The sequence below is a fragment of the Nothobranchius furzeri genome, chromosome 10 (assembly GCF_043380555.1).
Source record: "Nothobranchius furzeri strain GRZ-AD chromosome 10, NfurGRZ-RIMD1, whole genome shotgun sequence".
NCBI classification, from domain to species: domain Eukaryota; kingdom Metazoa; phylum Chordata; class Actinopteri; order Cyprinodontiformes; family Nothobranchiidae; genus Nothobranchius; species Nothobranchius furzeri.
In genome coordinates, this window is record NC_091750.1 from 67,447,587 (window position 1) to 67,460,224 (window position 12,638).

The following is a 12,638-nucleotide window of genomic DNA, read 5'->3' on the forward strand; positions in this document are numbered from 1 at the left end:
GATGTTCAGAAAGGAAAAATGTCGGAGTTTACAATAAAAATGTGGAGACTTCAAAATTGTACTTGTAAATTTGCTAAAGAAAATCAATTATATATTTTTAAATGAAAATGTGGATATTTGCAGACCTCTAAATATTCATTAGCGTGTAACAGAAAAAACATTCATGAAAACTTGGAAGTTTTGACTTTTTATCCAAATTTAAAAAAAAACATCAGAGAAAATTTCATCCATTTATATCTTGAATCATGATTAAAGCATCCAAGCCTTTCCTCCAAATAAATAAAATAAATGATGTGTTTTTTATTTGCACGCTTCCCTTAGGTCTGGTTTATTGTTACCACCGGTATAGCGATGAGATTTCTTGCAGACATTGGAGGTGATTTGAGGATTGAGACTGTTTTTTCTGTCAGGTGTCGTCGCTCGGCAGTGGCAGTGACCACGTCATGGACGCCGTGTCGCAGTGCGAGCAGTACGCCAAGGAGCAAGGCGCTCAGGAGAGAAATGCCCCCTGGAGGCTGTTTTTCAGGAAGGAGATCTTCAGCCCCTGGCATGACCCGACCAACGACTACGTTGCTACCAACCTCATCTACCAGCAGATTGTGAGAGGGGTGAAATTTGGAGAGTATCGCTGTGAGAAGGTAAGTGAGTGCCGTCGGGGGTTTATCTGTTGCCTGAAGGTTTCTTTAAGCCACGGGTCTCTGTCAGGAGGAGGATCTAGCGGAACTGGCCTCTCAGCAGTACTTTGTGGATTACGGGTGGGACATCCTCCAGGAGCGCCTGCTCAGCCTCATCCCCTCCTACATCCCCGACAGAGAAATCACCTCGACAAAGACCACGGACAAGTGGGCCCAGCTCATCATCAGCGCCAACAAAAAGGTATCAGCAGCCGCTGCAACCTCAACATTTGTTGGTGCAGACTGAGTGAAGCTGACTAACTTAATCTGCAGGGATTACAGAATAAAAGGAGACAGAACACACAGAAGGTGAAGGAGGACGTGGTGGATTTTGCACGGTTAAAGTGGCCTTTGCTTTTCTCACGTTTCTACGAAGCCTTTAAGTTTTCAGGTCAGTAACATTCACCTCATCCTGGACAAGGTGTTCCTAAATGTTGGAATTTTATTGGACGTGACCATCTCTCGGCAGGGCCCAGTCTTCCCAAGAATGACGTCATTGTGGCTGTAAACTGGACTGGAGTTTACTTTGTGGATGAACAGGAGCAGGTCCTTCTTGAGCTGTCGTTCCCGGAGATCACAGCCGTGTCCAGCAGCAGGTAGTGTTGGTTTCACCTTCCAGATGAACAAGCTGTTGTTTTGGAAACACTTTGTGGAAGTGAAGCTGTCCTCCACAGGGGCGGTAAGCTCCAGGGTCAGAGTTTCACGCTGGCCACCATCAAAGGAGACGAGTACACCTTCACTTCCAACAATGCAGAGGACATCCGCGACTTGGTGGTCACCTTCCTGGAAGGTCTGAGGAAGAGATCAAAATATGTGGTGGGATTACTGGACTGTCCGAGTCCAGGTGAGCTCCGGTCCCGGATTAAGATTTAGTCCTGGTGTCGAGCCGAGCTGTGACCTTTGTCATGATCTTGATCCGGCAGCTGTGGTGGATTCCAACTTCCTGAGCTTCTCTAAGGGGGACCTGATCATCCTGGATGAGCACGATGGAGAACACGTGATGAACTCTGGCTGGGCTCACGGCGTCAACGACAGGACCAAGCAGAAAGGAGACTTCCCTGCTGACTTTGTCTACGTGCTGCCCACCATCACCAGGCCCCAGTATGATATAGTGGTGAGGATCTCTCCTCTGGTGGAGTCCTTCTGGCTTCGTTTGTTCATATCTGAGTTAGAAAAGAACATAATGACCTTTTTAAAATTCTAAATCACTTCCTGTTTGGCGGTGTCAGGCTCTGGTGACTATGACTCCTGATCAGAGACGAGAGTCCATCACTTCGTCTCAGCTGAGTCTCTCGGACCGGGACAAACCCAAGGCCTATACGCTGGAAGAGTTTTCCTACGACCACTTCAGGTGCAAAAGGTTTCCCACAAAGAAAATCCATAAATAAAGGAACTTAAAAAAGATTGTTTCCTTTTCCCGTTTGTTTTCAGGACTCCTCCTAAGAGCACCCTCAGCCGAGTGATGATCTCTAAAGCTCGAGGGAAGGAGCGTTTGTGGAGCTGCACCAGGGAGCCTCTCAAACAGCCTCTGCTGAAGAAGGTTCTGACCCATGAAGAGCTCAGTCAGGACGCCTGCCAGGCCTTCACAGATATCCTTTACCTACAATCTCCTTATTTATTATTCTGGCTAATGCTAACAGTCACGACTGATATCCTTGACTAACAGCCCACCTGTGATGAAGTATATGGGAGACTATCCGTCAAAACGAGTGCGATCCGTCAACGAACTCACTGACCAGATATTTGAAAGTGCGCTCAAGGCGGAGCTGCTGAAAGATGAAATCTACTGTCAGATTCTCAAGCAGCTCACAGATAATCCCATCAAGTGAGACTTTAAAGGTGGAAAGTTTGTTCCTGGAGCCGGTTCTATCAGGGAAACGTGATTTTGTGTGTGTGTGTGTGTGTGTGCGTGCGTGTGTGTGTGTATGCGCGCAGGTACAGCGAGGAGAAAGGCTGGGAGCTGCTGTGGCTCTGCACTGGTTTGTTTCCTCCCAGTAACAACCTGCTGCCTCATGTCCAGAAGTTCCTGCAGGCCAAGAAGCACCACCTGCTGTCTCCAGACTGCATGCAGCGGCTGCAGAAAGCTTTACGGTGTGACATGTTTCCACTTTCCTCCCCTTTTTTTTTAGTCGCTGCTTCATCTCTTCTGTTGATATTTGTTGCAGAAACGGATCGAGGAAGTATCCTCCCCACCTGGTGGAGGTGGAGGCCATCCAGCACAAGACCACTCAGATCTTCCATAAGGTTTATTTCCCCGACGACTCAGACGAGGTCAGTGACCAGTGAAACTCAGCGCTTTTTTCCCTTTTTGTCAAAAACTTTTAAATATCACTAAACATGCTAGGGATTGGTGGGTTTTTATTTATTGTAAAGCATTTGTCACATTTCCTTTTGTTTGTTTTGTTTTTATTTATTTATTTTTTATTTTACCGTGTCCTGTCTGACTGTGAAGCAAACAGAATTGATGTCTGAATGCTGGTGACAAGCCTTACAGATTTACTCTCAGGTGGAGCAGCAAAGCATCTGTTTTTAATGTCATGCCTGATACTTAAAACTTTATTGTTATTGTTTTTTGAATGCTTGTATAATTCCGACCAGACACGGAGACAGAGGTGAAAGAGAAAGGAAGAGACGGGGGGGGGGTCCACAAAAACAAACTATCAATGATGAACAAGAGTCTGCTTCTAGACCTGCAGAAGGAGAGAAAAAAAGGGACACAGCAATACAACAGGAGCAAGCTATCACTGCGTCAGCCTGATGTAATGGAAATGAAGGGTATTACTATTTAATTAATGACCAGAGATATTAATGATCCATACAGGGCATGGACCCCATCTCTGGACCTGGGCTTTTAAAATCAGAAGAATGGTCCTTTTTATTACAGGGAAATTTAATATAAACACTTTGCATGAAATGAGAGACAAGAGAAGAGAGAGAGAGACCTCGGAACGTTTAAGAAAAATTTATTATCTAATTTTAAACAATTAACAGGACTAACTCTCTAGTGATGGATGCGAATGGAATGAGGTGGAGTGTGTGTTGGTGCGATGTCAGTTCAGAACCTGCACGTTCTGGAGAAGCGAGTCTGAGTGGGAGATGTTGTTTTGCTCCTAACTGATCGACGTTTGAACCTTGGTCAGAAAAGACGAGATGCTATCTGTGCCGTTCTACGTTACCCATCAGGGACTCCCATCTTAGATCAGGCTGCCAGGTCCACGGACCCTCCTCTGGTACTGGAGCCGAATGAAACAGCGTCCTCAGCACGACAAACCAGTCTATGGATAGTCTCCAGGTAAAAACGGCAGGTGTTTCACAGCGTCAAAGGGACTCCCCTTTGGGTCAGCGAGTTCAGATTTTATTCTGAAGGAACCGTTGTTTTGTTGGTAACAACGACAGGGTTTTCCCAGCTTGGCAGTTCTCAGCTTAAAAGTAAAATGTACCGATGGCCGGTCCTTACTCCACTTAGCAATGATGGACGTCAGAAGATTTTTGAGAGCTGGCTGAATACTGAACTCAAAATGGCGTTGTTCTGACTTATTAATCTTTGATGTTTTCGTTTCTGGACGAATCACAGCTGACAGATTAAACAAACACCACAGAGACTCTGCCACGCTTCAGATGTGAAGGTTCTGATTGGATTTTGCGACCGGAATGTGTCATGATTATTTATCTTGTGAATCAGCGTGTCTAGTGGCTACAATACGTCATTTCCTTATTAAACATTAATCATAACATTGTGATTTCACAGATCGGTCACATGGTTATTACTGACTAACAATTGTTTTGATTAGCTTTATTAAAATAGAGTTCTTTGGTTAATTAAAAGAAAAGAGTTCATTCTTCGTTCTTCTGTCTTCACTGCTGGAATGTAAACATTAGGAGTGAATGCATGACCTTGGGCTGTTTCATGCACTCTGGCACTGTGTCAAACAGAACAGCTGTTAGAGGGGAGAAATGGCTCCTTCATCACGTTACACTGATGAGAAAATATAAAAACATTGTTTTACTGAACAATCACGATAATAAATCAGTGCATTAAGTGCCAACCACAGCCAACATGTGTTGAACGTGCCCAAGTCCATACTTATGAGAGCACCATGTGAGCACCTGTGTGCGTACCCACGCTTGTATATGTAAGGTTTCTCTATAGGAGCGTCCAATAGAGAGTGTGAGGGGCCACAGATCTGCCCCCAGAGATGCGTAGGAGATGGAAGGAGCTCCAAGTCTCAGACATCCAGGAGCTGCCCCAGAGCGCAGGGACCCCAGGGAGACTGCGACCAGAAAATCCCCTGCCCCGCTCGAGAGGCGCAGAGGATCGCCCCGGGGGCCACAACCAGCAGCCGGCAGAGTCCCAGGGGATATCAGCGGCAAGACTTGCCTCGATCATGCCTCGCTCTCTGCTACACTTCCAACACCAACAGTTTTTCAGCTGCTCCATCAGAGAAAACAAGACATTGGATTTGTGTTGTGCAAATGGAAAGAATGCAAACATGTCCAAAACATGACCTCCTCTGGGACAATCAGATCACAATCTTGTTTTTCTCTGCTCAGAATACAAACCACTTCTTCAGAGGCAACCTGTGACAAGAAGAACTGTGAGAAAATAGTCACAGGATGCTGAAGAAGCCCTGCAGAGTTGTTTTAAGACCACAGATTGGATGACTCTCTGCCAAGGATATGAAGAGGACATCAATGACATGACTGGATGTGTCACTGACTATATAAACTTCTGTGTGGACAACATCATACGAGATGTTTCGCTAATAACAAACCCTGGATCACCAGTGAACTGAAGCATCTGCTAAATGAGAAAAAAGAGCCTTCAAGGAGGGAGACAGGGAATTATTGAGGAGTATACAGAAGCAACTGAAGATCAAGATCAGAGACAGCAAGGAGGCATACAGGAAGAAGCTGGAGAACAAACTACGAAGGAACAATATCAGAGATGTCTGGTCAGGGATGAAGAAGATCACAGGCTTCAAGCAGAGGAAGGATTGCACAGATGGCAGCCTGGACACAGCCAATGAACTGAACAAGTTCTTCAATAGGTTCAGTTCAGGAACAAACCCAGCATCCTCCTTGCCTGTCCCCAGCCAATCAGACATCCCATCCTCCTCTGATCCAACATTTTCCTGTCACACGCCAGCTCTGTTGTCCTCTAAGACAGTCATGGACTCTTCTGGTTCTATAAATCTGTCTTCAACCAAGTCAGGAGATGCTGCTGCCCCATTTACCTCCCCCTCCCACCTATCTGTCTCTAGAAGTCAGGTGAAGAGGCAGCTGGAGAGACTGAACAGGAACAAGGCTGCAGGTCCAGATGGAGTCAGCCCCAGAGTACCGAAAGGCCTGTGCAGAGCAGCTCTGTGGGATTCTGCAGCACCTCTTCAACCTCAGCCTGGCCCAGGAGAAGGTTCCAGTCCTGTGGAAGACATCCTGCCTTGTTCCAGTTCCAAAGAAAATTCGCCCATCAGTCAATGACAACTACAGACCGGTTGACCTGACATCCCACATCATGAAGGTCCTGGAGAGACTCCTGTTGGTCCACCTGAATAAGCAAACTAGGACACATCAGGACCTGCTGCAGTTTGCTTCTCACCATGTAGTTGAAGTTGAAGATGCCATCATCCAGCTGCTTCAACCAGTCCACTGTCATCTGGACAAAGCAGGCAGCACTGTGAGGGTCATGTTCTTTGATTTCTCCATTGCATTTAACACAATCCAGCCTGATGTGCTTTGCCAGAAACTCCAGAAGACACAGGTGGGGGCCTCACCTGTCGCCTGGATTAAAGACTACCTGACAAACAGACCACAGTTTGTGAGACTGAAGAACTGCACATCAAACCAGGCGATCAGTAACATTGGAGCACCACAGGGAACTGAACTCTCGCCATTCCTTTTCACCCTGTACACCTCAGACTTCCAGTACAAATCAGAGACCTGTCATCTACAGAAATACTCAGATGATTCTGCAGTTGTCGGTGTATCAGAGATGGACAGGAAGCTGAGTACAGAGAGCTGGTGGAGCGCTTTGTGGCATGGTGTGGAAACAATCATCTGACCTTGAATGTGAACAAAACAAAGGAGAAGATTTTAGACTTCAGAAGAAACAGGGTGGAGTCAAACACTGTTTCCATCATGGGAGAAGAAGAGGAGGTGGTTGAGGAATACAAATACCTTGGAGTTCACCTGGACAACAGACTGGACTGGAGAAAGAACAGTGAAGCCATTTACAAGAAGGGACACAGCAGACTGCACTTCTTGAGGACGCTTAGGTCCTTCTATGTCTGTAGCAAGATGCTGCAGATCTTCTACAAGTCTGTTGTTGAGAGTGTAATCTCTTCAGCCATTGTCTGTTGGGGTAGTAACATCAGAAGCAGGGACCTTAAAAGGCTCAACAGCTTAAAAAATGGCTGGTTCTGTTCTGGAGACGACTGTGGAACCACTGGAGGAGATAATGCAAAGAAGGATTCTCCAGAGAATCAAGAAAATGATGGACAACCCTGAGCATTCTCTTCACAAGACTGTCCGACAATGGAGGAGTGTCTTCAGTCAGAGGCTTCTTCAGTTTGGCTGCAACACTGACCGCTACTGGAGATCCTTCCTGCCAACAGCCATTGTAATATACATAACTCTTTGATGACTTGATTGTTATTATTATTCTGAGCTACTACAGAAATCAATTTCCCTCTGGGATTAAATAAGTATTTTTGAATTGAATTGAAGCCCACAGGCCCGCTCGCAGCCTCTCACCCCCAAGCCGGCCGAGCCCGGAACCCAGCGACCCGGGACCCAGGGGCGACCAGCCCCGCCGGGGACCCAACAGAGCCCAGGGACCCAGATCCCACAAGGCAGCCACCGGGATTAATCAGGCTGACGCTAAAAATCTTAAACCCCCTGACCCAGGAGCCACGAACACTCAGGCAGACAAAGGCACTCCGCTCCACACCATGTGTGACGGGAGAGGGGGGGCGAAGATGTATAGCAGCAAAAGAAGTCCCAGGAGAGGGGAGGAGTCAAAGGTCCCACCTGACATATTGACCCTTTTACTGTTTGTAAACAATATGACGTCAGCGAGAATGCGTGCGCAGCTTGGCAACAGAGAATGGCGTTGTGTCAGGCTTTATCAAGCTACGCTGCGGGGTTATCACCGGCAAATCTTGAATGTTATATTATTAAACTCACTTTAACGAATGGCAACAGACTCCCGGATCCCTGTGGCACTACGGAATGGGTGGAAGATGTAGGTGCGTGGCTAGATATCCAGTGGCCCGATATATATACGTTTTTAGTGGAGAGGCCCAGTAAGTTCACACGTGAGAAGCTACGGGCATACAAATGGTTAGATGCATACAACTATGTTGTCTGTGGCCACGTACAGAAAGTAAAATATCACGACATAGACTCTGAGTTTTGCGTCTTGAAGGCAGAAGTCCTTCCTAGCCAAAGACAAGGACACAAGACTGCTATGTACGAGGCTTGGGTCATAGTAAACAAACCAGAGAACTACGTTTTCACCGCCAACTGTCCCTGCATGGCAGGGTGAGTATAGCATAGGTTTCTTTTTTTAGCGTGCTCAGAGTACAATCGTGTTAATTTTAGAGAAATACAGTTTATACTAATATGCAGTGGGAAAATACAGATGAATTAGAATGAAATGTTAATTTGAAGCATGAAATAAAGCGTATAAATTTGTTTAATTCTGTAATTTTGATGTTCCAGACTTGGGTCATGCTGCAGCCACGCAGCAGCAATTTTATTCAAAGTTGAGCTTTGTGTTAGGACGGGAAAAACAGAAAACCTCGCCTGTAAATAAATAGACTGCTTAAAAGCAAACCAGCAAACGCAACTTACTTTATTTAATAGAACACACGTTAACCAGCTTTCTGGTGTAATCTTAGTGCATAATTACCTTACCTGATATAAAATGGGCGCTACAAACTCAAGCATTTCGGATCGTGTTTTCAGTCGTTTTCATCAACCCTTTTGATGGCCTGCAGCCACAGACGCCTCTGATTTTGTTGAAATGGATGTGCTCCCTTCGGAATTCTGTAAAGTTTCAGTCCACTGCTTGAAGAGAAGCGATTCTGGCATCCATACACGCAACAACCCGACATTTTTATGTGCTCAGAACTTCAAAACAAAGGGTTTAAAACGCTGTTTTAGTATCGAGTGTGAATGAGGAAGCCTTCACTCTCATTGCCAGGCTGCGCGTGCAACTTTTGATGACGTAGGTAGTAAAAGGGTCTATACAGTCATACACAAACACAGTCACACACTCACTCCCTCATGCTCACATACACTTACAACCTAAAACTCACAAAAATGCACTCTAGATACCCACTTATGCTCCCCATACACACCCAATTCACTCTGGACCTGGTACTGCTGCACACGGGGTACAATCCTCACCGGTTCCCAGAGTTCGACCCTTTCTGCTGGGGTGCTGATGAGCAGGCTCCCCCGCCCAACACTGAGCAAAGTGACCCACCACCCAGACCCCAGCCAGACGGCCAGATCCCCCTCCTAGCCTCCAGCCCCGGGAAGCCAAGCGACAACAGAGGTGTGCTAAGACCCCTAGTCACCCTCCGCCTGCTCCAATACAGTGTTAGTGCATGTTGATGAGGTGTATTTGTGGCTGTGGTAAGTGGGCAGTGCAGGCATCGTCTGGCCTACGCCAGCTGATGCCACCACCCCTCTTCCCCCCACAGCCCTCAGTGTGTAAGTGCAGTTTAAAATTGGAAGTGGGCACCGGCACCTGGGATGAGGCTGAAAGATCCCCTTGCCAAATGCAGTTGAATGTGCTCACTCCCAAGGCCCTAAGTGTGTGTTTGCGTGGAATGCTGTTGGTGGAAGTGTTTAATGTGCAAATAAAATTGGGGGCAGGTTGCCACAGGAATGTGGAAATGGGGTCCATACCCGCATTCCCTGACTTGTCCACCCCCCAAGGTCCTATGTGCATGTTTCTGTGATGATAGGAGGGAGCAGGAGGAGAAAGATGTGTGGGGTTGGGGAGGAATGGCTGGTTGGCCTAAGCCCTCCAGGGAGCCAGCTCCCCCACTGGCCCCAATAGGCACCTCCATTTTCCAAAATGCCACCCAGGGCATGGAGACCCCAGCCCATCTTGCCAAGGCCCAAAGCAGCAGTATTGCAGAGCTCCACGGAGTCCAAGGGAAAACAACGCAATGAAACAAACCTACCCATCTGGACCTGGAGCCTTCCTATTAGTCATGGATTTAAGGGCTTCCTGGAGCTCAGCTGATGTTATTGGAGAGTCCAAGACTATAGCTTGGCTGTCTGATAATTTAGGAAGTGTTATCCTGTCAAGGAACTCATTGATCTCGTTATCTGATGGGTTTATCTGTGGTGAGTACAAAGTTTGGTAAAAGTCTCTGAAAGCGTTGTTTATTCTCAGACGAGGTCAGTGACCAGTGAAACTCAGCACTTTTTTCCCTTTTTGTCAAAAACTTTTAAATATCACTAAGCATGCTAGGGATTGGTGGGTTTTTATTTATTGTAAAGCATTTGTCACATCTCCTTTTTGTTATTGAGAAACTAAAGCTAAATTAGTGGGAATAAAACAATAGCAGGAACAAACATTTATAATCAAACATCTGTGTTTCCTGCAGGCGTTTGAAGTGGAGTCGAGCACGAAGGCCAAAGATTTCTGTCACAACATCTCTGGACGCCTGATGCTGAAATCCTCTGAGGGATTCAGCCTCTTTGTGAAGATCACAGACAAGGTGAGAGGTTTGGCTACAGCGAGAAGCTCGGACTCAGGTTCTAACCTGTGGAACCATCTGCTGCAGGTCATCAGTGTGCCGGACGGAGACTTTTTCTTTGACTTTGTGAGACATTTAACCGACTGGATCAGAAAAGCCAGACATGTGAAGGATGGTAAAAAGATCCGCTGCTGGTTAAAGCTCAGAGTGTTTGGTGTTGTTTGGTTTATCTGTGTGTGTGTGTGTGTGTGTGTGTGTGTGCGTGCGTGTGTGTGTGCGTGTGTGTGTGTGTGTGTAGGAGGTGCAGCCATGGTGCCTTCACTGACCTATCAGGTGTTTTTCATGAAGAAGCTGTGGACGAACACGGTGCCTGGAAATGACTCCATGGCTGACTCCATCTTCCACTACTACCAAGTCCGTCTAGCAGATGTCTTAACTAAATTAAATCTTATTCAGAAACGTAAACTGAGTTTTGTTTCTCTGTTCAGGAGCTGCCAAAGTATCTCCGTGGTTACCACAAGTGTTCCAGGGAGGAGGTGCACCAGCTGGCTGCACTAATCTACAGAGTCAAGTTCGAGGAGGATAATTCCCACTTCCAAACTACTTCCAAGATCCTGAAGGACCTGGTCCCTCAGGACCAGATCAGACTTCAGTCTCCAGACGACTGGAAGAGGGTGAGCCGACCACGACACCACGTTTAGGTCAAAAATAAGGGCTGAAATGCAAAGTTTGATTTTTATGGTTTATTTCTTCAGTCCATCATGACGCTGTTCATCAAACAGTCTGGAAAAACGCGTGAAGATGCCAAACTGTCCTTCCTCAAGATCATCTACAAGTGGCCCACGTTTGGTTCGGCCTTCTTTGAAATTAAGGTAATAAAAAAGACCTCCTTATTCAAGCTCTGTGATTAAAGTTAATTAAAACAGAGCCGTGTTTTATTTTCTCTACAGCAAACGACTGATCCAAATTACCCAGAAACCCTTTTGATTGCAATCAACAAGCATGGAGTCAGTTTGATTGACCCGAAGACGAAGGTCAGAGCGCTTCTTTAACGTGTCTGTCACATGTAGACCAGAACTTTTCATCTGTGCTATCCAAATTCCTCTAGGACATCCTCACAACTCATCCGTTCACCAAGATCTCCAACTGGAGCAGCGGGAATACGTACTTCCACATCACCATCGGGAACTTGGTTCGAGGCAGCAAGCTGCTCTGTGAGACATCGCTGGTGAGTTGGTTTCCACGCAGCAGACCAAAGGAACTTCATAATCCCAGTCGGGTGATTACGTGCTTCCACCTTCTTTAGGGCTACAAGATGGATGACCTTCTGACCTCTTACATCAGCCAGATGCTGACGACCATGACTAAACAGAGAACTTCCAGAGGAAACAAGTGAATGCAGAAAACACTGAACAATCACACACAAACACACGTCTTAAAACTCACCTTTTGCCTTTAAAAACAACTTTTCTAAACATCAGCTGTGGTTTGAAGCTGCATTTACTCAGAAAAGATATTCAGATCTTATGTGCACATTGATTTTTTTGAGAAGTGACCCATGAGCTTGATCTTTTTTATATTTGTACTATACATCATCTGAGGATGCAGCTCCAGCAGATTTCTGGGTCACAGGTTTTTACTGGTTAAATCTGAAATGACTTTAATCTTTCAGAGAATGTGAGCCAACAGATGCACCTACTTCTGTTTAACCACAGAGCTCCGGTTTGGCGCTTCCTGAGTTTAGCTAGCTGAATCACAGTAAGGTTAGTGTTCTCTATGGCGTTGTTGATGCGATCGCTGCAGGACCTGCAAAGAATAATGGTAAACAGGATAATATGGATCACCCTGGGACACCAACATTCATAACTATGAGCTTTTGCTCTGAGTTACAAAAACAGTGGTGAAAGAAATACTCAGTAAAGTAAGCTTTAAGAAAAGTACGATAGACTATTCTACTTAAAAGTGAGTTTCATGCAGCCTGAGCATGAAAATAGTCTCCTACACCTCTATCCTACATTGGCTTCTGAAAATCTAGGATTTGAACATCCTCAGAGAGCTACTCTGTCACTTAACATTCATGGACTCACGGCAGGAAAGGCTGTTGTTGGTTTAGCGTCCAGGAATCAGCAGAAAAAGTCTCAGCTAGTAGATGCTAACAGTTAGCATTAGCAACTCCACCACACAGCAGAACTCCTCCAGGCTTGTATTTGTGCTGAGCAAACAGCAGCATTTGAGCTTTTTCCTC

General features: G+C 46.1%; 1 protein-coding gene across 3 annotated transcripts in view; it reads left to right on the forward strand.

Annotated features, from left to right (window-relative positions):
* The window catches only part of LOC107396139 (unconventional myosin-VIIa), a 56,410-nt gene extending 44,462 nt beyond the window's left edge, over positions 1-11,948 (forward strand). For 2 of the 3 annotated variants that reach the window (XM_070555932.1, XM_070555933.1), the window contains 19 exons: positions 411-638; positions 706-876; positions 948-1,065; positions 1,144-1,270; positions 1,349-1,518; positions 1,598-1,788; positions 1,904-2,025; positions 2,106-2,263; positions 2,346-2,499; positions 2,610-2,765; positions 2,840-2,945; positions 10,301-10,414; positions 10,481-10,568; positions 10,692-10,807; positions 10,882-11,067; positions 11,149-11,265; positions 11,344-11,427; positions 11,502-11,621; positions 11,700-11,948. In XM_070555932.1, coding sequence (XP_070412033.1) covers positions 411-638; positions 706-876; positions 948-1,065; positions 1,144-1,270; positions 1,349-1,518; positions 1,598-1,788; positions 1,904-2,025; positions 2,106-2,263; positions 2,346-2,499; positions 2,610-2,765; positions 2,840-2,945; positions 10,301-10,414; positions 10,481-10,568; positions 10,692-10,807; positions 10,882-11,067; positions 11,149-11,265; positions 11,344-11,427; positions 11,502-11,621; positions 11,700-11,789 — 2,616 coding nt within the window. In that variant the 3' untranslated portion in view covers positions 11,790-11,948. Of the gene's footprint in view, positions 1-410; positions 639-705; positions 877-947; positions 1,066-1,143; positions 1,271-1,348; positions 1,519-1,597; positions 1,789-1,903; positions 2,026-2,105; positions 2,264-2,345; positions 2,500-2,609; positions 2,766-2,839; positions 2,946-10,300; positions 10,415-10,480; positions 10,569-10,691; positions 10,808-10,881; positions 11,068-11,148; positions 11,266-11,343; positions 11,428-11,501; positions 11,622-11,699 lie in introns of those variants that run through there. The other variant, XR_011521836.1, reaches the window with a different exon arrangement.
* Positions 11,949-12,638: the final 690 nt, after the last annotated feature.